General features: G+C 38.6%; 1 protein-coding gene across 5 annotated transcripts in view; it reads right to left on the reverse strand.

Moving 5' to 3' along the window:
* CKAP5 (cytoskeleton associated protein 5) overlaps nucleotides 1-27,350 on the reverse strand; it is a 106,914-nt gene that overhangs the window by 63,438 nt on the left and 16,126 nt on the right. For 3 of the 5 annotated variants that reach the window (XM_029207980.1, XM_029207982.1, XM_029207984.1), the window contains exons 2-5: nucleotides 8,093-8,186; nucleotides 7,412-7,605; nucleotides 4,848-5,054; nucleotides 824-995 (exon numbers count right to left, since the gene is read on the reverse strand). In XM_029207980.1, coding sequence (XP_029063813.1) covers nucleotides 824-995; nucleotides 4,848-5,054; nucleotides 7,412-7,605; nucleotides 8,093-8,149 — 630 coding nt within the window. In that variant the 5' untranslated portion in view covers nucleotides 8,150-8,186. Of the gene's footprint in view, nucleotides 1-823; nucleotides 996-4,847; nucleotides 5,055-7,411; nucleotides 7,606-8,092; nucleotides 8,187-24,482; nucleotides 24,543-27,350 lie in introns of those variants that run through there. The other 2 variants (XM_029207981.1, XM_029207985.1) reach the window with 2 other exon arrangements.

Here is a 27,350-nt window from a genome sequence, read left to right on the forward strand (position 1 = left end):
AAGAAAAGATAAATTTAAATTGTGCACATTTTGTAGTATGAGTCAAATTGATGTATATCTACTATACTGAAGATATATGACTAAGCACTTAGAAGAATAAAATCCACTTTTTAAGACACTCTCATTATGTCATGAATTCACATATATTTGCAACAAATAATGTCTCTAAAACCAACTGAAATATAAAAAATAGAATGCATTTTGTCTAAACAGATATTAAGTCCTGCCACCCAAAAGTATTATAAAAGGATCTTATAGGACTTCCCTGGTGGCATAGTGGTTAAGAATCTGCCTGCCAACGCAGGTGACACAGGTTCCAGCCCTGGTCCGGAAAGATCCCACACGCCGTGGAGCCACAACTACGGAGCCTGCACTCTAGAGCCCGTGAGCCACAACTAATGAGCCTGCACTCTAGAGCCCGTGAGCCACAACTACTGAGCCTGCGTGCCACAACTACTGAAGCCCACGTGCCTAGAGCCTGTGCTCTGTAATAAGAGAAACCACCGCAAAAAGAAGCCTGTGTACCGCAACAAAAACCCAACACAGCCAAAGATAAATAAATAAAGTAATTAATAATTTAAAAAAAGGATCTTATAAAAACTGCTATAGATTCAACACTAACCTACTGGCATCGGTGAATGCATAGTATTTAATTTGAGAGGACATAGTAACAGTAGAAACAGGTATGCTCAGAAAAAAATGATTTCAAAATTAAGAATGAAAAATAATTATTTGTAAGGACAGAATATCAACAACAATGACAGGAAGGAAATATCTTCATATTAACCTTATACAAAGACAACCAAAAAACTTTGTGCCTCACCTGGACAGAGTTTATACTTTGTAATGGGGGTCTCAGAGCATCTCGAATCCATCTATAAATCTCCACAGCAATTAGTTTGGCTTCATCTCGAACAGCCTTCTCTCGAGACTCAAAGAGTTTTGGCAACACTTTGATAATTGGCTTCAGTAAGATGATTTTGGAACCAAATTCACTAGAAGTAAAAATTGGAAAAAAAACTGTCACCATGCAATATGCTTTGGTAAAGTGTTAGCCTGAATTCACTCAAACATAGTTCTATATCTATATATAATAGAGACATATAGGTTGAGTTTTTTTAGGGAAGAAGAAAAAAGAAACTTATAACAACATCTGTATTTAGATGCCATTCTTCCAAGAATATTATTTAATGTCCAGAGCCCAAAATAATATTACCATTTAAAAACTTTCTAGGTAACCAGTCTAGGAATTACTCGAATCTAAAATGGATCAACACTTGTGTAACATCTTAAATACATATGTATGTACATTAAGTTTAAAATAGAAACAAATCAATTTATAAATATTTAGATGACTGAAATCGACTTTTAATAAGCTTGCTTATTTATTTATTTATTTAGCCTGCGCCGGGTCTTAGTTGCAGCACACGGGAATCTTCGGTGCCACATGTGGGATCTTTAGTTGCAGCATGTGGACTTCGTAGTTGCGATATGCAGACTCAGTTGTGGCATGCATGCGGGATCTAGTTCCCCAACCAGAGTTCGAACCTAGGCTCCCTGCATTGGAAGCATGGAGTCTTACACATTGGATCACCAGGGAAGTCCCTTAATAAGCTTTTATTAGCTCTTCTATGTAATTACGGGGATTCACTCCACTTGATAGATCACCAATCCTGGCAGTGTGTCTTTCATTCCTGATTCGAAGCTATCACACTATAACTTCAGGCAACTTAAATCTCTCTTTGCTTCAGTTTTCCATGGGGAAAACAGTTGCATTCTGACTTCTTAAAAAGGCAGTATAGGGCTTCCCTGGTGGCACAGTGGTTGAGAGTCCACCTGCCGATGCAGGGGACGCGGGTTCGTGCCCCGATCCGGGAAGATCCCACATGCCGCGGAGCGGCTGGGCCCGTGAGCCATGGCCACTGAGCCTGCGTGTCCAGAGCCGGTGCTCCGCAACGGGGGGGGCCACAACAGTGAAAGGCCCCTCCACCGAAAAAAAAAAAAAAAAAAAAAAAAAAAAAAGGCAGTATAGGGACTTCCCTGGTGGCACAATGGTTAAGAATCTGCTTGCCAATGCAGGGGACGCAGGTCTGAGTCCTGGTCCAGGAAGATCCCACGTGCCGCAGAGCAACTAAGCCCGTGCACCACAACTACTGAGCCCGTATGCCACAACTACTGAAGCCCGCGAGCCTAGAGCCCGTGCTCCGCAACAAGAGAAGCCACCAAAATGAGAAGCCCTCGCACCAATGAAGAGTAGCCCCTGTTTACTGCAACTAAAGCCCGTACGCAGCAACAAAGACCCAACGCAGCCAAAAATAAAATAAAAATACATTTATAAAAAACTAAAATAAAAAGGCAGTATATTTAACATTATATATCTGTCACATATCATATTTTTAAGTTCCCAACTTAAAAATATAGCTTTCTGATTCACTGCTAACATTTCTGAATAACAAATTCTAGAGCAAGAGAGATTCAGTTATGAAAGAAGATTGACATTCTGTAGTAGGATCCATATATACTATTTATCTATTATCTAATGTACACAAATGCAACAAAATGTTTCAGTAATAGCTACTGACACACTCTAACAGGTTAAAGAAGGAGACTGAAAATACTTTCCCTAGAAAGTGATATTTAACAAGACACCAGTTTGTGTAAACGGTTCAAATATAGCCATCATAGCATGAAAATAAACCAGATGATCTTCAATATTTCCTTTAAAATCTTCTATTTTAATAGAAAAAAAAATTCTAACTTGGTTCAGCAGACCTTTAAGTCTAAAGGAAAAATAAGAACTTATAGCGACGATAAACCATTCTGTTTAGGAATACTCATCACAGTGTCTGAAGAACCTAACATTTGGGATCTCTTAAACTTCCTTTACATTACTACTGTTTCATCTGATTTTTGTTTATTTGTTTCACTATCCTGGCCTAGTTCTGAAAGATATTTAAAAAAAAAAAACAGATGGAGCAGGTCCAAATGGAAAATAGATACCTTAACAATACAAAACCTAATCTTGATATTACACATATTACTATAGGGGGGAAAAGTTCTAAAAGCTTGTTTTAGGGGCCACAGATCATTTTTGGTCTCCTGAAGCTACCACTAACATAGATAGCTTGAGGAAGCTCTGGAACCAAGGACTGAACAGTTCCTGAAGGTCCCAGAGAGCTATCTAGTAGTTCTACTATAGATTCTGAGATGCCTTAGGACAAATAAAGAACCATACAAGGATGGGACTAAACAACAACATCTATAAGGAAGACATAAAAGACAATATACCCAACTTGTCCTTTTTCTACCCTTATTCTCCCAGTCAGCTTAAAAATGAAATAGCCAGAGTTTGCAGAACTCCAGATTAGAAACTTCTAATTTTAAGGTAGAATATAGTATAATATATATTTTTATTAAGAAACTCATTACTAAGGACAGAACAGATCTATTAAGACAAGCACCAATTTGACAATGCAGTCAATTCACTAAATTTCTCAGACAACAGAATGAACACACTATTTACTACTCATAAAAATACATGCCTACTATACTAGAATAGGCTAGGGATGAGGAAAATTTTATCACAAAAGAATCTAAGTGAAAGTCAAATTTTATATAAGAACATTATGAACCAAGCGAAAGACAAAGTTTACTGACATAAATTGAAGACAGTTTAACAAAATTTAAGAATTTTGATACTTTCATGTAAGATAAACACCAAAGGAAGCATATTCTCCAAGAAGCAGGTCATATACAAAATCACAAGAGAGGTGAGTTGGGATGATCTTCACACCCACAGGTCACACATTCAGGATTTCACTAGAGCTGCTTTCTAAAGTATCTCATGTGGAAGTATTGGGGACAGGATATCAGATTAGAAGGACTGCCAAATCAGAACAAACCAGTGTTTTGTCTAATTCAGATTTCCTGAAAGAGATCCCATTCATGAAAAACTTCACTGCCAAACAACACTTAATTCTAGGGTTGAAAATAACTTATTACATAAGAGTAAAAGTTATTTTCTATTTCTGTTGCTATGCTTCTATTTAAAGGCATATAGCATTTGCTTCTATTTTATTTTAAAAAGCACCTAAACAAAGGTTTACTTCAGCCAACGTTTCAAGGTACATAAATTTATGCCTGAGGATAACAAGAGAAACGGAGCTCCTTACCCTGAGGAGTGCTTTTCCATGAAAAAGTTAATTCATAATCTGAGAAAACGTCAGAAATATCCCCCGTTCATCTTCATCAGAAAGAGATTTAGGGACTTCCCTGGTGGCACAGTGGTTAAGAATTCACCTGCCAGTGCAGGGGACATGGGTTCAATCCCTGGTCCGGGAAGATCCCACGTGCCGCGGAGCAACTAAGCCCGTGCACCACAACTACCGAGCCTGTACTCTAGAGCCCATGAGCCACAACTACTGAGTCTATGTGCCACAACTACTGAAGCCCACGCACCTAGAGCCCGTGCTCCACAGCAAGAGAAGCCACCAAAATGAGAAGTCCACACACCACAATGAAGAGTAGCCCCCCACTTGCCGCAACTAGAGAAAGTCCGCACGCAGCAACAAAGACCCAACACAGCCAAAAATAAATAAATAAATTTGTAAAAGAAAAAAAAAGAAAGAGGTTTAGATAAAATAACTATGCAACACACTTAAAGGCTAAAATTACTGAATACAAAGTGTCACACTTGAGGAATGGCTTTAGCTTTTCCAGGTCACTTTTCTGGTTGGTATGGTCTGCCAAGTCAAGCCCAACAGCTTTCATTTCTGTTTAAACCAGGAACCCAAACTCAATTGAGATATTCTAGTTAACAGAACTAAAGCAAAAAGAAAAGGTTTTACCTTAAGGCTTTCCTCAGTGTCTCTATACAGGCCACTATGATCTTGGGGTTCTTATTGTCCAGGCCTTTCAGGAGCTCTTCTTGCACAGCCTCTCCTTTCTCAATCTCTATGTACATTAGACAAATCTCAATGCCTAGCTCCTTGGCTTTGGCCTTGGGTTGGTTGAACACTTTACTCACAACACCTGATACAACTTCCCCTGTGGTTCTGTAATATAGATTATAAACAACAACAACCATACACATAAAAACACACTTTAGTAGAAAGAGCTGGAAAAGGTCATGGAAAGTGGGGGAAACAAATACTTTTTAAAAAATGCTGAGAAATAAAGTAATGAGACTCTAAAAACTTTATGTTCAAGTAAAACAGAAACAAACTCACACACTTAGAGAATGAACTTAGGGTTACTGCGGGGAAGGGATAGCCAGGGAGGTTGGGGTTGACATGTACACACTGCTGTATTTAAATAACCAACAAGGACCTACTGTATAGCACAGGGAACTCTGCTCAATGTTATATGGCAGCCTGGATGGGAGGTGAGTTTGGGGGAGAATGGATATATGTATATCAATGGCTGAGTCCCTCTGCTGTTCACCTGAAACTACCACAACATTGTTAATCCGCTATACTCCAGTATAAAATAAAAAGTTAAAAAAATTATGTTCAAGAACATGAAAAAAAAAACTTATGCAAACCATAAGAGGTTAAGACATGTCACAACAGACAATGACACAGAACCATAGTTTCTATTTACACATATAGGAAATTTAAACAAGAAAGCAAAAATCCCTTGAAATCTCACTACCCAGAGAAAACTACTTTCAACTTTATGGTATCCATCCTTCTAGACTTTTCTATATGCAGAGGTAGATAGACAGATACAGATACATTTTATAAAAATAAGATTACAGAGTTCTTACTTTTTTGGAAAATTTTTGAAAGTCATTTTAAACACTTTTTAGGACAAGAGAATTTCTTCACAGAGGGAATGGATATGTACCTTTAATAACAAAAGGCTGTTCCTGACTCCTTGGCAAGACTTTACAGTAGCTTTATTGCTTTGAGTTTCTTCTAAATTAAATAAAACCTGTACTACTGGAAAGGAGAGAAACTGAGTGGGTTGGAATTACATGCGGCATTTGTCAAAAAAGTTTCTAGTATCAGAAGAAAAATGAAATTAAAAAAGCAATGGTCTCACTGATGGCAAGGGGAACTCATTGATGCTGGTTAACAAAACTGTCAAATTAATGACTGTCTTTCTTGGTATAATTTTTGAGGTGAGTCAAGTACAGTCTGCCCTCCATATTGGTGGGTTCCTTATCCATGGGTTCCTCATCTGCAGATTCAACCAAACTTGTATCAAAAATATTTGGGAAGGGCTTCCCTGGTGGCGCAGTGGTTGAGAGTCCGCCTGCCGATGCAGGGGACGTGGGTTCGTGACCCAGTCTGGGAAGATCCCACATGCTGCGGAGCGGCTGGGCCCGTGAGCCATGGCTGCTAAGCCTGCACATCTGGAGCCCGTGCTCTGCAATGGGAGAGGCCACAACAGTGAGAAGCCTGTATAACGCAAAAAAAAAAAAAAAAAATTTGGGAAAAAAAATTCCAGAAAGTTCCAAAAAGCAAAACTTGGATTTGCCATGCAGCCAACAACTATTTACACATTATTTATATTGTAGTTACAATTATTTACACAGCATTTACATTGTGTTAGGTATTGAGAGTAACCTAGAAATGAGTTACAGTATACAGGAGAGTGTATGTAGGTTATATGCAAATACTAGGCCATTTTCCGTGAGGGACTTGAGCTTCTGTAGATTTTGCTATCCTAGGGCGTAGGGGTGGGGACTTTTGTCCTGGAACCAATTCCCATGCAGATACCTAGGGATGTGTATATATATTTCTTGTGCAATTAGGTCAAGGGTCCCCATTGTTTTTTTGTTTTTTTGTATGGAGGGCTCCTTTCAATGACATAAAGACTAGTATTAGAAAAGTCAGGTTTATCAGGTATGGGAGACTGGGGTGACTGGAAACCTCTATCATCCAATAAGCTGGGAGTTACAGAGGTTATTTAGTTCGCATTACCTCTCCTAAGAGATAAAAATGCCTAATGACCATAGGGAGAAAGATGTGATTCTAAGATCACCTAGCCTGGAACCACTGTAGAAAAAGATTTAAGTAATGCCCAAATGTTTTCAGTGAAATTTTGACGTCTTTGCTAACCACCTCAAGTTTCTTCTAAAAGTTACAAAAGATTTTCCCCCTTGGAGTAATTCGCATACAAAAGTCTCAAAAGGAAAAGCACTTGCTCATCAAAGCTTAAGGTAAAAACTCAAGATCTGATTTCTAATTTGCTCCTCTCTAAAGATCTCTTGTACCATTTAGACTTCTGAGAGCAGATAAAGACTGAAATGAAAAACAAGTGTCAAGGAGCTATGAAAGTTAAGAAATGAATATCCTCTAAAAGTGCTAATAACTAAGCACAGTGATCCATAAATATACATAAATTAATCCATGTAGCACGAGACAGGGGTTTTTACCAGAATAGTTGGAAAGAAACTACTTACTTTCCTGCTACATGGGCATTTTCAACATAAACAAGTGCAGCTTCTAATCCTTTCAACTGAACCACTGCATTGGAATCAGTCACAAATTTTTTGATCAATCCTAAAAATTTGGACCATTCTGGGCTCTTTTCATCCTTTATTTTCTGGAAGATCTTCAGGGCCTCTTCATACCCACTTAACCTTGCTTTCCACAGCTAAAAGAAAAGTATTTTGAAACAAAACAAAATTTAATGACATTATTATCTACCATTGGGGTTGGGGGGTGGAATGACTAACTTATACTAGGTAATTTGAACAAAGGACCCCAGACTAGAAACAAAAACGGAGTTTAAGAAATCCAGATAGCTTTTTTTTTTTAAAGATTAGCTAATAAACTTTTTCTTATAAGTGTTTAATATTTATGATATTCTGTCAAGGCCTTCTAGAATTCATAAACAGGCCACTATAAACGTATCCCACTGTGTATCCAAGTATTAGTCATTACTTCTTTGTAACATGACATTAAAGATGTAACAATTCAAACATGAGAAATTTTCCTGCTTAAACTGCCCAATCTCCAAAGTAGGCTGTTTCTCCAGTTGTATTGTGTAATCATCAGGCAGCTTTATACTACACTATACAGTATAACTGCTGACAAAACAAGCCAATGACACTGAAATTTGAGTTCCAGAAAAGTCTTACCTTGTGTTCACATTTCTGATCAACTGGCAGTTTCAGCCACTCACTGTCATCTCCCATTGTGCTTCCAGTTTCTTCTTAGAATTAAGAGTAATTCCTGGTCAGACAAAAATCGGTATCTATTAACTCTAGCAACCAAGCTGTCTCTTAAGACAAAAAGATTTTTCTGAGACTATTATTTTAGCATGTGTAAACCAACAAAAGTAAAAAATCTCATTCTTTGGTCAAATGCCCATTTAATTCCATTAATAGAACATTTAAAAAGTAAACGAAAAAAGTTAATAGAAATTCTAAATGAGGGATTCCCTGGTGGCGCAGTGGTTAAGAATCCGCCTGCCAATGCAGGGGACACAGGTTCAAGCCCTGGTCCGGGAAGATCCCACATGCTGCGGAGCAACTAAGCCCGTGCGCCACAACTACTGAGCCTGCGCTCTAGAGCCCATGAGCCACAAATACTGAAGCCCGTGTGCCTAGAGCCTGTGCTCCGCAACAAGAGAAGCCACCGCAATGAGAAGCCGGCACACCGCAACAAAGAGGAGCCCCCGCTCTCTGCAACTAGAGAAAGCCCGCGCACAGCAACAAAGACCCAACGTAGCCAAAAATAAATAAATAAATTTTTTAAAAAAATGTAATCTATGTTAGCTGTAGAAAATCTGGAAAGTATAGAAGATATATAAGGAAGGAAAGCATTAAAATACAACTTCACTATCAATTAGTAACCAAAATGAACACTGCAGTGTATCTACTTGAACCCTTCCAGATTTTTTTCAATGCACATGCAGTGTATAAATTATATGAAAAAGGGCTAATCCTCTTGTAATTTTTTTCTTACATCGTCACAAACATTTCCTCATATTTGAGAACATGATGTTTAAAGGCTGCACTACACTCCATTTTATGAATGTACCATAATTACCAAGCCTAACACTGGACATTTAAATTGTTTCAAGTTTTCCAATATTATAAATAACATAAAAGGGATCTTGCTTAATCTTTCCATCCCCAGTCCTGGTGTGACATAAAATATGTCTTCAATAAATATTTGTCTAATGAATATATGCCTTGATAGTATCCGCTATGAGTCAGGCTCTGTGCAAACTATTTTTTAAACATATTGATTCATTATACTAACAACAACTACACGAAAGAAAGACATTCTCCCCACTTTACACACTAGGCTCACAAAGATTCAGTAACTTGCCAAAAACAACAAAGCTAACAGGCCGTGAGATCACACTAAGATTCCAAGTCTATGCCTCTTCTTTACAACTTGTTGCCTCCCATTAAAATGTAGGAAATATCCCAGGGAAAGTTACTAGAGACCGAATTGTAAAAGTTTATTAGAGTAAAAGGAACTTTCATTAAGACTTCTCTTCAAAATCCCCAAGAGTCTGTGAAACAACAGCAGTGTGTTTTAGAGCAGGAGTCAAACCTTAATAGCAAATCTACAGGAACTCTAATACAGCAATAGTGATAGATAAAATAGTACAACAGTTTGGAAAACAGTATGGCATTATTTAAATTGAAAATGCATATACTCCACTATCCAGCAACTCCATTCCTAGGTATATAACCTAGAAATTGATGCCAACTGCACCAGAAGACCTGTATGAGAGTGTTCATAGCAATGTTCTTCATAGAAAAGTCAAAAGTTGGAAACACTTTTTACAAGTTCATCAAAAAGAGAATGAGTAGTGGTATATTCACTGAGTGTAATATTATACAGCAACTAAAAGAACTGAAAGCATTGAAAGCAAGTACTCCAACAAGTACATGTACATGCATATTGATAGCAGCACTATTCACAATGGCCAAAAATCAGCCCAAATGTCTATCCATGGATGAATAAACAAACTGTGAAACATACATACAATGGACTATTACTCGGCTATAAATGGGAATGAAGTACTTACTGATACATGCTACAGCATGGATGAATTTCACAAACATGATGCTAAGTGAAGGAAGCCAAACACAAAAGGTTCTATATTATATGATTCCATTCATAGGAAATATCCAGAATAGATCAATCCATAGAGACAGATGGAGACTGGTGGTTGCCAGGGGTTGAGGAGAGAGGGGGAGAGAGTGGGAGTGGGGAGAAATTGCTTAATGGGTAAGGAGTCTTACTGTGATGTGATGGAAATGTTACTGTTTTGGAACTAGACAGAGATGGTGGTTGCACAACATTGTGAATGTACAAAATGCCATTGAATTGTTCACTTTAAAATGGTTAATTTTATGTTATATGAATTTCACCTCAATAAAAAAGTATTTTTTTTTCAGTTCCTAGGTGACTGTAATATGCAACCTGGGTTAAAAACCTCTAATGTTACTTTCTTGGCACAAGTTTGAGCTGCAAAAGCAATCTTTCCTATCTGAGTTTCAAAGAGAAACAGTCAATGTAAGTTTTAAAAACATTTTCCAGCCAAGAGAATGTGAACAATAATATTCGATTGTTGGTATTCTGTGAATTCTCTGCAATACTTTCTTTTTTTCTTGTTGGTTGCTTTTCGAAACATGAAGAAAAAGGTTACCTAACCTAAACTGCCTCATATAAAATATTGATGTCAGCCTTTCTCAACTTCTGAGGTGGCCCACACACTGTCTGTGGCATGTGTTTCTCCCAAGGCCACTCTCGCCTTCTGAGATGGCCCACACACTGTCTGTGGAGTGTGTTTCTCTCTAAATAAATCCACTTCTTACCTATCACTTTGTCTCTCACTGAATTCTTTCTGTGATGGGACATCAAGAACCTGAGCTTCATTAAGTCCTGAAACCAGGTATACAGCAAAGTGAGAGACTGGTTCAAGATGGTGGAGTAGAAGGACGTGCTCTCACTCCCTCTTGCGAGAGCACCTGCATCACAACTAACTGCTGAACAATCATCGACAGGAAGACACTGGAACTCACCAAAAAAGATACCCCACATCCAAAGACAAAGGAGACGCCGCAATGAGACGGTAGGAGGGGCGCAATCACAATAAAATCAAATCCCGTAACTGCTGGGTGGGTGACTCACAAACTGGAGAACACTTATACCACAGAAGTCCACCCACTGGAGTGAAGGTTCTGAGCCCCATGTCAGGCTTCCCAACCTGGGGGTCTGGCAACGGCAGGGGGAATTCCCAGAGAATCAGACTTGGAAGGGTAGCGGGATTTGATTGCAGGACTTCAACAGGACTGGGGGAAACAGAGACTCCACTCTTGGAGGGCACACACAAAGGAGTGTGCGCATCAGGACCCAGGGGAAGGAGCAGTGATGCCACGGGAGACTGAACCAGACGTACCTGCTAGTGTTGGAGGGTCTCCTGCAGAGGCTGGGGGTGGCTGTGGCTCACCATGGGGACAAGGACACTGGCAGCAGTTCTGGGAGGTACTCTTTGGCGTGAGACCTCCCAGAGTCTGCCATTAGCCCCACCAAAGAGCTGGGTCACCTCAGTCCAAACAACCAACAGGGAGGGAACCCAGCCCCATGCATCAGCAGACAAGCGGATTAAAGTTTTATTGAGCTCTGCCCACCAGAGCAACACCCAGCTCAATCCACCACCAGTCCGTCCCATCAGGAAGCTTGCACAAGCCGCTTAGATAGCCTCATCCACCAGAGGGCAGACAGCAGAAGCAAGAAGAACTACACTTCTGCAGCCTGTGGAAGGAAAATCACATTCACAGAAAGACAGACAAAATAAAAAGAGAACTTTGTACCAGATGAAGGAACAAGATAAAACCCCAGAAAAACAACTAAATGAAGTGGAGATAAGCAACCTTCCAGAAAAAGAATTCAGAATAATGATAGTGAAGATGATCCAGGACCTCCGAAAAAGAATGGAGGCAAAGATCGAGAAGATGCAAGAAACGTTTAACAAAGACCTAATTAAAGAACAAACAAACAGAGATGAACAATACAATAACTGAAATGAAAACTACACTAGAAGGAATCAATAGCAGAATAACTGAGGCAGAAGAACGGATAAGTGGCCTGGAAGACAGAATGGTGGAATTCACTGCCGTGGAAGAGAATAAAGAAAAAAGAATGAAAAGAAATGAAGACAGCCTAGGAGACCTCTGTGACAACATTAAACGCAACAACATTTGCATTATAGGGGTTCCAAAAGGAGAAGAGAGAGAGAAAGGACCAGAGAAAATATATGAAGAGATTATAGTCGAAAACTTCCCTAACATGGGAAAGGAAATAGCCACCCAAGTCCAGGAAGCGCAGAGAGACCCAGGCAGGATAAACCCAAGGAGAAACAAGCCAAGGCCCACAGTAATCAAATTGACAAAAATTAAAGACAAAGAAAAATTATTGAAAGCAACAAGGGAAAAACGACAAATAACATACAAGGGAGTTCCCATAACGTTAACAGCTGATTTCTCAGTAGAAACTCTACAAGCCAGAAGGCAGTGGCACGATATATTTTAAATGATGAAAGGGAAGAACCTACAACCAACATTACTCTAACTGGCCAGGATCTCATTCAGATTCGATGGAGAAATCAAAAGCTTTACAGTAAAGCAAAAGCTAAGAGAATTCAACATCACCAAACCAGCTCTACAACAAATGCTAAAGGAACTTCTCTACATGGGAAACACAAGAGAAGAAAAGGACCTACAAAACCAAACCCATAACAATTAAGAAAATGGTAACAGGAACATACATATCAAAAATTACCTTAATCGTGAATGGATTAAATGCTCCAACCAAAAGACACAGACTGGCTGAATAGATACAAAAACAAGACCCATATATATGCTGTCTACAAGAGACTCACTTCAGACCTAGGGACACAAACAGACTGAAAGTGAGGGGATGGAAAAAGATATTCCATGCAAATGGAAATCAAAAGAAAGCTGGAGTAGCAATACTCATGTAAGATAAAAGACTTTAAAGAATGTCACAAGAGACAAGGAAGGACACTACATAATGATCAAGGGATCAATCCAAGAAGAAGATATAACAATTATAAATATATATGCACCCAACATAGGAGCACCTCAATACATAAGGCAACTGCTAACAGCTCTAAAAGAGGAAATCGACAGTAACAATCATAGTGGGGGACTTAAACTCCTCACTTACACCAGTGGACAGATCATCCAGACAGAATATTAATAAGGAAACACAAGCTTTAAATGACACAATAGACCAGATAGATTTAATTGATATTTATACGACATTCCATCCAAAAACAGCAGATTACACTTTCTTCTCAAGTGCACACAGAACACTCTCCACGATAGATCACATCTTGGGTCACAAATCAAGCCTCAGTAAATTTAAGAAAACTGAAATCATATCAAGCATCTTTTCTGACCACAACGCTATGAGATTAGAAATCAATTACAGGGAAAAAAATGTAAAAAACCTAAACACATGGAGGCTAAACAATACGTTACTAAATAACGAAGAGATCACTGAAGAAATCAAAGAGGAAATCAAAAAATACCTAGAGACAAATGACAATGAAAACACGAGAGCCAAAACCTATGGGATGCAGCAAAAGCAGTTCTAAGAGGGAAGTTTATAGCAATACAAGCCTACCTCAAGAAACAAGAAAAAATCTCAAATAAACAATCTAAGCTTACACCTAAATGAACTAGAGAAAGAAAAACAAACAAAACCCAAAGTTAGTAGAAGGAAGGAAATCATAAAGAGCAGAAATTAATGAAATAAAACAAAGAAAATAGCAAAGATCAATAAAATTAAAAGCTGGTTCTTTGAAAAGATAAAATTGATAAACCTTTAGCCAGGCTCATCAAGAAAAAGAGGGAGAGGACTCAAATCAATAAAATTAGAAATGAAAAAGAAGTTACAACAGACACCACAGAAATACAAAGCATCCTAAGAGACTACTACAAGCAACTCTATGCCAATAAAATGGACAACCTGGAAGAAATGGACAAATTCTTTTCTTTTTTTTTCTGATGTGTATTTTTTTTTTTACATCTTTATTGGAGTATAACTGCTTTACAATGGTGTGTTAGTTTCTGCTTCATAACAAAGTGAATCAGTTATACATATACATATGTTCCCATATCTCTTCCCTCTTGTGTCTCCCTCCCTCCCACCCTCCCTATCCCACCCCTCCAGGTGGTCACAAAGCACAGAGCTGATCTCCCTGTGCTATGCGGCTGCTTCCCACTAGCTATCTACCTTACGTTTGGTAGTGTATATATGTCCATGCCTCTCTCTCGCTTTGTCACAGCTTACCCTTCCCGCTCCCCATATCCTCAAGTCCATTCTCTAGTAGGTCTGTGTCTTTATTCCTGTCTTACCCCTAGGTTCTTCATGACATTTTTTTCCCTTCAATTCCATACATATGTGTTAGCATACGGTATTTGTCTTTCTCTTTCTGACTTACTTCACTCTGTATGACAGACTCTAGGTCTATCCACCTCATTACAAATAGCTCAATTTCGTTTCTTTTTATGGCTGAGTAATATTCCATTGTATATATGTGCCACATCTTCTTTATCCATTCATTCGATGATGGACACTTAGGTTGTTTCTATCTCCGGGCTATTGTAAATAGAGCTGCAATGAACATTTTGGTACATGACTCTTTTTGTGGACAAATTCTTAGAAAGGTATAACCTTCCTGAACCAGGAAGAAATAGAAAATATGAACAGACCAATCACAAGTAACAAAATTGAAACTGTGATTAAAAATCTTCAAAAAAATTAAAATACTGATGTCACTGTGCTATATTTTCTGAAATGGCTTCTACTACTTCATAGCTTCAGTTTTTTTAAAAAAATTAGTGTTTATGATTTTGCTGCTTTCCATTCAAAGGAAAGGCTTGCTTCATACCAAAACTTTCCCAGGGCTTCCCTGGTGGCGCAGTGGTTAAGAATCTGCCTGTCAATGCAAGGAACATGGGTTCGAGCCCTGGCCTGGGAAGATCTCACATGTCGCAGAGCAACTAAGCCCACGCGCCACCGCTACTGAGCCTAAGCTCTAGAGCCAGCAAGCCACAACTACTGAAGCCTGCGCGACTAGAGCCTGTGCTCCGCAACAAGAGAAGCCACAACAATGAGAAGCCTGTGCACTGCAACGAAGAGTAGCCCCCGCTCACTGCAACTAGAGAAAGCCTGCGTACAGCAACAAAGACCCAACACAGCCAAAAATTTAAAAATAAATAAATAAATTTATTTAAAAAAAACAAAACTTTCCCAGCCACTGAAATAATGGATAGTGTTTTGTGTATACGTGTGACACTGAGGACTACTGCTCTGTCTTTATCTTTTTCCAGGATCAATATACTAAGAAAAAAAGCACTTCACTAATTTTTCCCCATAATTATTTTAATTTTAAAATTAATTTTACAATTTAATTTTTTACATATATAAGAAAATATATACAATATATGTGTTAGGAAGCATTACGATAAAATTGATATATTGACCTACCACCCAAACTGAAAATTAGGACACTACTATTATTACTGCACCTGTGCATTTCTTTCCTACCCCATCCTTCTTACCACAGAAGCACCTTCCTAAAGTTCACCTGGTTCTATGCTGTAGTCAGTCACATATTCCTAAACAAAATTAACTGTGCTTGTTTGTGAGCCTTAGAAAAATGTTGTAGTCTTCCATAAGTTGCTTTTTTCATTCAATGTTTCAATTGTAAAATTCATCCATGTGGTATACTGTAGTTTAAATCTACTAAAAGTGTGGTCCAAAGACTTGTGCTGTTTCACAAACTTATCATTCAGAGATAAGTACAGAAATAGAGGTTTAGAAACTGCCATAACATCTATTCTAACTTCTTTTATTATAGTGGTTTGAGGAACTGAAAAAAGTTCAGCAAGGCTAAAGTATAAAATGCAACAAGAAAAGTGAAAGGGTATAAAGAGTAAGGCTAGAAAGTAGTCCAAATCAGACCCTGGAAGGTCTTGTAAGCAATATTAAGGAATTTAGACTTTATCCCAAAGGTAGAAGGAGACTTTGAAGGACTGTAGACAGGAAAATTTCATATGCTACCAAACTTGCATTTTTCAAAGACTATATAATGTAAATATAAAAGCAATGTAAAGAATGTCTTGGAAGGCAGTTAACAATGGAGGGAAATCAGTTAGAAGGCTGTAATCTAAATGAAGGATGATGATGGCCTGGAACTTAGAGTAGTTGCAATGCAGGTGGAGAAAACGGGATGGATTTTAGAGCTACAAGGAATGTCAAGGACTGTCTTTATTGAGTGACTGTAGAAGGAGTGTAAGACACGGATGAAAATGAAGTTTTGGGCAAGCTGAGTTTGACATGTACACTAGACAAGGGTAGATGCGGGAAGCAGCTGGTGATTCAAGCCTGGTATTCACGAGAGAGATAAAAATTTAGGAGTTATCAGTAGATAAATGTAATTAAAACCAAGGGGGTGGATGATAGTACTGAGGGAGAGTACATAGTGAGAAGAGCCCCAGGTTAGAGTTTAGATGAAACCAGCATCTACAGGACAGGTAGATGAGCCCCTTAGACCACCATGTACAGTGTCTGACACATATAAAATGATCAATTAATGTATGCTGGGGAAAGAAAAAAACCCACAATAACTCAAAATGCAGTAACAGTCTTATCAAATTTGAGTTTTTGCTACTTGAGGGAAACTTTATTACCTTCTATGTCTGGCTGCAAATCTACACTTTAAAAAAATTAAAAGAATTCTGTATCTTCAAAACCACCACTAACTTGAGGTTGAGGCCTTGGGTAAGTTACTTAGCCAAATATATATTGCCTCAGCATGCTTGTGTGTAAAGTGGGAATAATAATACATACCTCAGAGAATTGTTGTGTGGATTAAATGAGTCAGTACATGTAAAGCTCTTAGACTAGGTACTTGGCATCTAGCAAGGGCTCAAAAAATGTTAGCAATTTACTATCATTATTTGGCATCCCAAATTTGAATTTATTTCATTTCTAAATTACAGTTGACTTTATTTTGGAATTTTATAGGATTAAAAGAGCAAGTCTATAGGCACCTCAGAATATTGTTTAGTGCATAAAATATATGATCATATTAAATCAGTTATGTTGAAATAGTTATATATGTTGAATATAATATAGTTATGTTGAAATATAGTTATCAAAATATTTTGAAATGTGAATATATGGGCTTCTCCATTAATATATTAAATAAAATCTAGCAGCAGATTTAATAACTACTGTAACTCTTGTTATGAATAAAAAATATATATATATATATATATATTTTTTTTTACCGTACGCGGGCCTCTCACTGTTGTGGCCTTTCCTGTTGCGGACCACAGGCTCCGGACGCGCAGGCTCAGCGGCCATGGCTCACGGGCCCAGGCGCTCCACGGCATGTGGGATCTTCCCAGACTGGGGCACGAACCCGTGTCCCCTGCATCGGCAGGTGGACTCTCAACCACTGCGCCACCAGGGAAGCCCTAAAAATATTTTTATATACTACATAACATGATTATGAAAATGATTTCTATTGGTGACAAAGGCATAGGTTCTTATAATATTATTGTAGTTTATTGCCTACATTATTAATTGAAGAAAATGTCAAAATTTCAGTTAGGACTTCCCTGGTGGCACAGTGGTTAAGAATCCACCTGCCAATGCAGGGGACAAGGGGTTCGATCCCTGGTCCGGGAAGATCCCACATGCCGTGGAGCAAATAAGCCCGTGCGCCACAATTACTGAGCCCAGGTGCCACGACTACTGAAGCTCGCACACCTAGAGCCCATGCTCCACAACAAGCAAGCCACTGCAATGAGAAGCCCGCACGCTGCGATGAAGAGTAGCCCCCGCTCTCTGCAACCAGAAAGCCCGCACGCAGCAACAAAGACCCAACGCAGACCAAAAGAAAGAAAAAGAAATTTCAGTTTTAAGATTAGTGCAAATAAAGATGTAATTATTTTTCCATACAAATTTACAGAGTCCCTGAATTCTAACCCAGCTTAAAATCTCTTGATCTACAACCTTTCAAATTCTATGATCAAAAACTTTAGGGCATTCCCTGAGGACATGTAACTTTGCCATCAGTTTTGATGTGGAAACACTATGATATATAAATGTTGTTGGACAACAGCAGTTTTAAGAGTAAAATATGAAAGTTTTAAAAAAGCTAGCTCTGTCCTTTATTTACTGAGACTTTATTTTCTCCTTTGTATTTCCATTGTATTAGATAAATAAATGTGACTGTAGAATTGTAAAAAAAAAAAAAAAAAAGACTTTAGGGCACTGCTTACAATCATCTCAAAGTCCCTAGTTAAAATAACAGTTAACACCCATCCTGTATTTCAGTAGCACTTTATATTTTACATGTATTTTTACAATCATTCATTTTCTATGTATTTCATAATGTAAATGCAAGCACACTGTTATATTATCTCATTCAGGTTTAGTTTCTTTCTTTTTCATATTATTCTTAGTTATGTGACTCTTACGAAACTATAAGATTCTCTTGAGCAAAAGCCTTTTGTCTTATTAATCTCTATCTTCAAAAGGGTCAAATAAATAAATAAAGTATCATTATCCTCTTTTTACATATGGGGAAAAAGAGGTTCAGCGTCCTGCCCAATGTCACTTAAGTAGGGGACAATGGTCTAAAAGAGATTTCTTTTTTTTAATTTATTTTTGGCTGCGTTGGGTCTTCATTGCTGCACACGGGTTTTCTCTACTTGCGGTGAGCGGGGGCTACTCTATGCTGTGGTTCACTGCGGTGGCTTCTCTTGTTGCGGAGCACAGGCTCTAGGCACGCGGGCTTCAGTAGTTGTGGCACACACGCTCAGTATTTGTGGCTCGTGGGTTCTAGAGCACAGGCTCAGTAGTTATGGTGCACAGGCTTAGTTGCTCCGCAGCATGTGGGATCTTCCTGGACCAGGGATCGAACCCGTGGCCCCTGAATTGGCAGACGGATTCTTAACCACTGTGCCACCAGGGAAATCCCTGAAAGAGATTTCTTGATACCTAGTTTGGTGAAATTCCTACAACTGACCTACATATGGTTTCTACATTATCTATAGTGAAATCTATTCACACTCTACAGTATAAATAGTAAGAATTATTTTGGTGATTACTTAACTCAATAAAAATATAAAGGGCAAATGAGAGTATATGTGAAAGACAAGTTTATTTGCCTCCAAAGGACTTAGGTAATTTAGGGAAATTTAAAATACAGTTGGTTGGTAAGGGGGAATCATCCCTAATCAGCAGCTGCCGAATAATCAAGCCTAACTACCCAGTTGGGCCTCAGAACACTGTTAACCTGTCTTTGCGTAAGAAAGAAATGACTACAGTTTTAATTATAATTTGGGGTTATCCATGTAGTCCGACCCTTCTCCCTCACAACCCTTATTCCATTGAATACTGACTCTACCAGTTGAAAAGGAAAATATTTCACTGAGATTAATTAAAAAACTAAAGGGTGGTAGACTATAATTTCTATAGCTCATACTAGTTTTAAATTTATAACTATAATTCTAGAATATTTGCAGGGGGGACAGTAGGGGAAAGTCATTAAAGTGGCTACCTGTTTGTAAGTTAAACTTTGCCTCTATCTGCAAATTTTAACTAGCCATTATCACAAAGGAAAGTAAAGGCCTTAGGAACATTTAGAACATATTCAGGAAGTAATGAAGAGGACCCTCAGAGTTCATAAAACGGAATACATGTAGAATAAACCAACAATTTCATGAAAAGTCACACCAGTTAAAGGCCTGAGTGATCTCTTTAGAGAAATGTAGTGCTGTTTTCAATATACACAGCAAATTAAAACCAAACTAACATTCATAACAGCCAAAGAGTGGAAACAACCCAAACCTCTATCCACTGATAAATAGATAAAACGTGGTAAATCCACAGAATGGAGTATGATTCAGTAATAAAAATTAAGTACTATAAAGAATTCCTAAAACTCAACAACAAAAAAAGCAAACAACTTGATTAAAAAATGGGCAAAGAACTTGATTAGACATTCATCCAAAGACAGACAAATGGCCAATAAGCACATGAAAAGATGCTCAAGATTACAAACATTAGGGAAATGCAAATCAAAACTACAAGTATTACCTCACACCTATTAGGATGGCTACTATCAAAAACCCAGGAAACAACAAATGTTGGCAAGGATATGGAGAAATTGGAACCCTTGTACACTGTTGGTGACAATGTAAAATGGTACAGCTACTGTGGAAAACAGTATGGCTGTTCCTCAAAAAATTAAAACAGAATGACAATATGATCCAGCAATTCCACTTCTGGGTATATGCCCAAAATAATCGAAAGCAGGATCTTGAAGAGATATCTGTACACCCATGTTCATAGCAGCGTTACTCACAACAGCTAAAATATGGAAGCAACCCAAGTGACCACTGATGGATGAATGGATAAGCAAAATGTGGTATACACATACAAAAGAATATCATTCAGCTTAAAAAGGACAGAAATTCGGACATGCTATAACCTGGGTGAAACTTGAAGACGTTATGTTAAGTGAAATTAAGCCAGCCACAAAGAGACAAATAGTGTATGATTCCACTTATATCAAGTACTTAGTCAAAATCATAGAGATAGAAGGTAGAATGATTGTTGCCAGCAGATGGATGGAGAAGGGTAATGACGGGTTACTGTTTAATGGGTGTAAAATTTCAGTTCTACAAGATGAAAAGAATTATGGAGATGGATGGTGGTAGCTACACAACATTACAAATGCATTTAATGCCACTGAGTTGTATATTTAAAAATGCTTAAGATGGTGAATTTTACGTTATGTGTACACACACAAAAGAAGTGAAGTACCGATACATGCTGCAACATGGATGAACCTTGAAAACATTATATTAAGTGAAAAAAGTCAGTTGCAAAGGACCACTTATTATATAATTCCATTTATATAAAATGTCCAGAATAGGCAAATCTATAGAGACAGAAAGTAGATGAGAGGTTGCCTATGACTGGGGTGTTTGGGGATATTAGAAGGGTGTTAAGGAGTGCGGGGTTTCTTTTTGGGGTAATGAAAGTGTTCTAAAATTGACTGTTGGTGATGGCTGCACAAATCTATGAATATACTGAAAGTCAGTGAATTGTACACTTTAAATGGGTGAATGGTACGTAAATTATATATCTCATTAAAACTGTTAAAAAAACCAACTAACAAAGTTTACTAACAGAAGTCCTTAGGAGATAAGAGTGATTTGTTAAAGTTGCTGATCATTTTACATGTGAATGGGCTGGGTGTAAAATAAAAGGATCTAACACTAAGGAGTTACTCCATTCCAATTTTACCTAAAGCATTCATTTGATGAATTTCCCTATGGGTAAACCATGATGACTCAAGGAGTTCACAGGAGTAAAAGTAGATGTCTAAACAAATAACCATAATACAAAATGTATTATATGTGGAAAGTGCCCTAAGCAAGAGACAAATAAGGGTTAAGGGAGTTCAAAGACAGGATCAACCGCCAGTGAGCAAGGGATGGTCAGTGAAAAATCTCATAGAAAGGATGACATCTGAGCTCAGTGATAAATGATAGGTAGATTTAAAAAAATAAAAACAAAAACAAAACCAGGAGTGGAGAAGAGATATTTTAGGCTGAGAAAACAAGAAAGGCAAAGTCTTGGAAGTAGAAAAGTACTAAGCATGTTTAGGGAACACTAAATGGCTCCATTTATTAAGTATAAGACCAGAAAGACAGACTAGGGTCAAATCATGTATAATCTTGAATATTAAGCTAAACAGCAGAGGATGCTGATGACCTGAAGCAGGGCAATGACATGATCCTAATTACTTTAGAGAGATAAATCTATGCAGAATGAATTGGAAGGGAGAGAAAGTAGAGTTCTGATAGGAAATTACTGCAGTACTGGAGGACAAAGATAAATAGAAGCCAGACTCCTAGGAATGGAAAGGATGAGCAGAGGAGACTGAAGGGAATTACATTAAAGAAGCAGAATCAATAAGCCTTAGCAACTAAGGATGTAGCAGACCTAGTAGGAGGCTCCAGTCTACATGACTTGGAGAACAGTGGTGCTAATGACAGAAAAATCTCAGAAGAAAGTTCTGAGTTGTTTGTTTTGGGGGAGTGGAGGAGAGGTTAAGAATATGATGAGTTTGGTTTTAGACTTGAGAAATATGATCTTCAAGTGGCTGGAAATGTGGGACCAGGAATGAACAGAGGGTTCTGGATTTTATAAACATATAAACATTCTATAAACATAGATGTATGAAACCAAGTCTTCATTACATAGCAAGGTTTGATGCTTTAAGAGTAAATAAAATTGCCAACAAAGAGAAGCATTAATAAAATTAATTTGACCTATATATGATGTTTGCTATGGTTCAGTCTAGTCAATACTACAAATACTCAGAAATTTCAAATTATTCGGCACTCTCAGGAGGTTTTACCCTAGCCTAAAACAGAGGAAAAGGCAAGGGAGTCAGCTAAAATAAATCTGTTCCACGGAAATATTATCATTTTATACCACGGCTGTATCTAAAATGTCTTCCAAAGAGCTCAAGTACCATAAAGTCCACACTACTGCTGAAGAACGTTTAGATGTAATTATTTATTTTTAGACCAGAGGTTAAGAAATGTTTCCAAAGACATACATAAAGACACAACTTGGAATAAACTCTGAACTTAGAATAAATTTCAGTTTACTGTTCAATATTTAAGTGTGCATAATGTACTATCATTAACATATGATATCTATGCATTTTCTCATTCATCAACCAGCTAAAAGTAAGGCACAGGGAGATTAAGTCATCAGTAATGTTAGAGTTGGGCTAGAACCTTTGTCTCCTATCTCTCAGTCCACCCACCACTCTTCCCCATCACTCAAGGGTCCATGTGTAGTGTCCTTTTACTTTAAATTCCTGTACCACGACATCTTATAAAAACAGTTATACAGCTACTAAACATACTGTTTTAGCTTTCTAAAGCTAAAAGAAGAAGAAGCTATGACAGTAAAACTATTTTATGGCTAATTCTCAAGCTCTTGACCTTCAAAAGCTCTTCACTATCACAACACAAGAGATCTAGATCTGATTACCATTCCTGGACTCTCACTTCTGGCTAAGGAAATGCTACTGCAGAAGCACAGAATGAGTCTGAGGGAAGTTTGAGGAAAAATTCTGCCCACTCAAAAAGCAAACCCTGGGCTTCCCTGGTGGCGCAGTGGTCTAGAGTCCGCCTGCCGATGCAGGGGACACGGGTTCGTGCTCCGGTCCGGGAGGATCCCGCATGCCGCGGAGCGGCTGGGCCCGTGAGCCATGGCCGCTGGGCCTGTGCGTCCGGAGCCTGTGCTCCGCAACGGGAGAGGCCACAGCAGTGAGAGGCCCGCGTACCGCAAAAAAAAAAAAAAAAAAAAAGCAAACCATTTGAACGACCAATAAAGAATGATGTAAATTTGCTCAAAAAAGGAAATAATTAGAAAACAAGGATAAGACAAAATACACATACATGCTCAGAAATCTTTACTCAATCTATGTCTAAGAAGGCCAACTGGATTAAAGAAGCATAGCAATTACGTAACTGTCACAGAAAACTTTAAATTTTATTACTTGGCTAAGCGAGACAAAATCTCATCACTTAAGTAGCCAGTAACAAAAATGACAAGCCTTTCCCTCTAATTTAAAAAAATCTCACTACCTCCAGGTAATTCTCATTAACAACGACAAGTGTTATCCTCTTGTAGTATTCTGCATTATCAGGGGGCCAGAAATGCGAACTGCTCCTCTAGTAGGTTATCTCAACAAACTTGGGTGGGCTTGCTGTAGTAGTCCTGGGATGGTCGCCTCCCACCAGTTCCTTCAGAGAGGGGTAAAGAGCTGACTCTTTCACACGGTGCTATTCGTATCAAGTGGGAAAGAGGGTTAACTGACTCTCCCTAATAGATTATCACCGTCAGCGTCTTCAAAAGGGGGACTCCAGCAACACAGGCCTCTGGGGAGACACAGAGCTAAACCCGGCTGTGAATTAGGTCAACTTTGAGAGTTACTGCTCAATTGTACCAAGGTAGCTGAAAATCTAATGCTTACTCATCCCAAAGCTACCCAGGTCTCCAAATGCCAGGCTAAGGACCCAAGGCCCAGGGCACTAGATCCAGCACCACCCATCTAGCTTAGTGGGATTATACAGGGTAAAAGCAACCCTCGCCTCACTCCAAGTAGGAACCAGGCTGGGGCAAAGCTAGGTTCTGGGCACCGCTCAACCACTGCATATCCAGACCAGCACCCTAGGGCCGCTGTCACCACCCAGAAGTAGAGCAGATGCCCCAGGCTTTAGCTCACTGCAGCCGGCATTGTTTACGCTCTTTCGCCGCCTTAGCCTCTGATAGGCCAGGAAAGTCCCCTGTACAGTCCACTAGGACTTCCGGCATGGGCACGGGATGCTTGACCCTCGCCCGCAGTTTGACACTTACGCTCCCCAGGCAGGGAGAGGTCGGGGCCCTACGGTCCGAGGCAGAATCTGCAGGAATACCGGACGGGCGGGGGCGGTGGTGGCATTGGTGCCGAGGCCGCTGAGAAACGCCTCCTCGGGGGCGGGGCCCAGAGCTCACAGTCAGAGTGCCCGCCCCACCTCGCCCCCGCCCCGGCACACACTGACGGCTTAAAGGGGCCGCAGCGTGCCTTTGCTCAGAGGTCTGCAGGACCCAGGGCGCTCCTTCGAGCCCAGAGGGCTTCCAAGGCAAGAGGTGAATGGAGGCCCAGCTAGGGAAACTCCACCGCAGCTGGGTGGGGACCTCTTTTTTTGTGGCAACACAGATAATGTTCCAGAAACAAAGGAGGTGACCTGTTCTTACTATCACAATCCTAATTCCTCCTCCAGGGGCGAAAAAAGTTGCTGCAGGAAACAGTCAAAGCATCAGGGTAAACATATAGCCCCCATTATGTAAGTGGCTTCTTCCATTAACTTGAGCGGTTAGTGTTTTTCAAATGGCAACTCAAAGGCACAGAAAAGAATTCTGACAGCCTGCACTGCTTCACCTCACCCTCTCAGTGACTTCTTTCTCTTCTGTACAACGTGAGGAATCCTAGACAACGATAGAAGACGGAAGTAGGGGGCAAAATAGAAAAATAACATTCTCCTTCTTGTGAGTAAAATGTGATCTTTGAAATATTGGCCAAGAATTCACTACAAGTCTATGTAGATAAAGAAATCTTGCGTGCAAATACAATTGTGATGTGCAGTCATCTCATGTAATATGAAGAGTTCTTGTGAAAAATTGTAGGAGAAACTGGATTAATATCTCAGGGAGTTAAGTAATGGTCTCTGAGCTCTCCACAGGTCATTAATGGATTTTAAATTTCTTTTCATAGGAGGAATTTTTCCTCAATCTCAGATTATAAGGTTTGTATGCATTTTGTGTCTCCTTTATAACTGTCAGGAAAGAAATTTATGTGGTTATTAAGCTGGTGTTACCTTCACCTAATCTTGATGAATAAACATACCTTATTAAAACCGTAAGCCACTGCCAAACCTCTATGGGAATCAATTTAGTAAAGCTAAAGACCATTTACAAGTGCCCTAACATCTTCCATCCCAAAAAGGGGTTCAAGAGGAAATTTAGATTCCAAAGAACAGGCCCAAAGACTGCTCTAATATGGAGCAGACCCAGGTTACCCTTATTCTGAAGGTCTTAGAAAATTCTAGGCTAAGGTTATCATGAAGAGAAACTGATTCAGATTAGAATAGTCTGATTTTGAACTGCCAAAAAAATCTCATTTTAAAGTGCATTTAACTGTGAATGATACTTTTGAATTAAGTAATTAAGACCTTCTTTCATTCTGTCTGTATCAAGCTTATCACACTGTTCTGAGAGTAACGGTTTGTAGAGCAGCCTTCCCATTAGATTGTGAGCACAAGGGCAAGGGTTGGAATGTAGCTCACTCATCTTTTTTCCGTGTGATACCAAATGAATACTCAATAAATAATTAACACAAAAGGTATGACCAACACTTATTTTGACACAGGAGTCCAGATAACTTCAATAAGCATACTGCAGTGAGTATATGTGCGCATGCACACACACAAATGGATAATACCCAGTGCTGTGTTTACTAGTGAATTAAGAATTTAGAGAGAAAAAAATCCATTTACTGTACAGCTCAGTACAATCAGATTTATATCTTTTGCCCCAAAGCAAAGACATTTTATATAAAAATTCTTAAATAATACTTAGATATCTTACCAAATATCACAGCCCAAACACAGCCCATCTTATTTTGGTTACTGTATCCTTTTCTTTACTATACCATGAAAAGACTCAACTGGACATGTAAAACCTTCATAATTCAACAAATTACCAGATAGAAGTATTCTCCTTAACAGGGCAAAGTTGAAACTGTTTAGGAAATGATTTAGCAAATATTATATATGGAAAAAAACATGGGAAAATGATAATTCATATATTAGAAAGGTGGCATTTCTTGTGCTTTTAAAAAATCCTTCTTCATTGTAATGTTTTTCCTGCAACAAATCAAGCAGAGATAAGAAAAATATTTATTGTACACATAGCCAGAGCAAGGGGGAAAGAAGTTTTAAGCATTAACTGGAATTCCTTATTAGATCATATTCAGTGAAGGAAAGAGGCCAAGTTAGAGATTAAGAGGATGGACTCTGGGGCCAGAATGCTTAGTTCAAATCCTGGTTGTGCCGTTTATTAGCTGTGTGGTTTTAGACAACTCCTACCTCTCTGTGCTTCTGTTTTCTATTTGTAAAGTGAGGAATTTTTTCACCTTATTGGGTTATTAGGAGAATTAAATGAGTTAAGTTTATTATATTTGTAAAGTGCCTAGAATTAATTGCTATACATAAGTATTTGGTAAATAAAATACATAACGCTCAACAAATACTGTCTGCCTTTTCTGTTACATTCCTTTTAAAACTAAAACGCAAATGTATAGCAGCGTCCCCCCCCTCCCCCGACTGCTCCTAGTTACCTGTGTTCTCAGCTGTCAGAAGTAGTGTTAACTGAGGATCAGAGGGAGAAGAGGTCCCCCAATCTAAGAACTTTTAAGTCAGGTTTACTGAGGTATAACTTACATATACTAAAATAAACTTTAAAAAATTTTTTATTGGAGTATAGTTCATTTACAAAGTTGTGTTAGTTTAAACAACTCCACTTAACAATAGCATTGAAAAGAACAAAATATTTGGGAATAAACCTAACCAAGGAAATGAAAGATTTGTACACTGAAAACTACAGAACAATGCTGAAAGAAATTAAAGAAGACACAAATAAATGAAAAGACATCCCATACCCATGGATTGGAAGACTTAGTATTAT

The sequence above is a fragment of the Monodon monoceros genome, unplaced genomic scaffold, assembly GCF_005190385.1.
Source record: "Monodon monoceros isolate NGI ecotype Baffin Bay Population unplaced genomic scaffold, NGI_Narwhal_1 Super_Scaffold_7, whole genome shotgun sequence".
NCBI classification, from domain to species: domain Eukaryota; kingdom Metazoa; phylum Chordata; class Mammalia; order Artiodactyla; family Monodontidae; genus Monodon; species Monodon monoceros.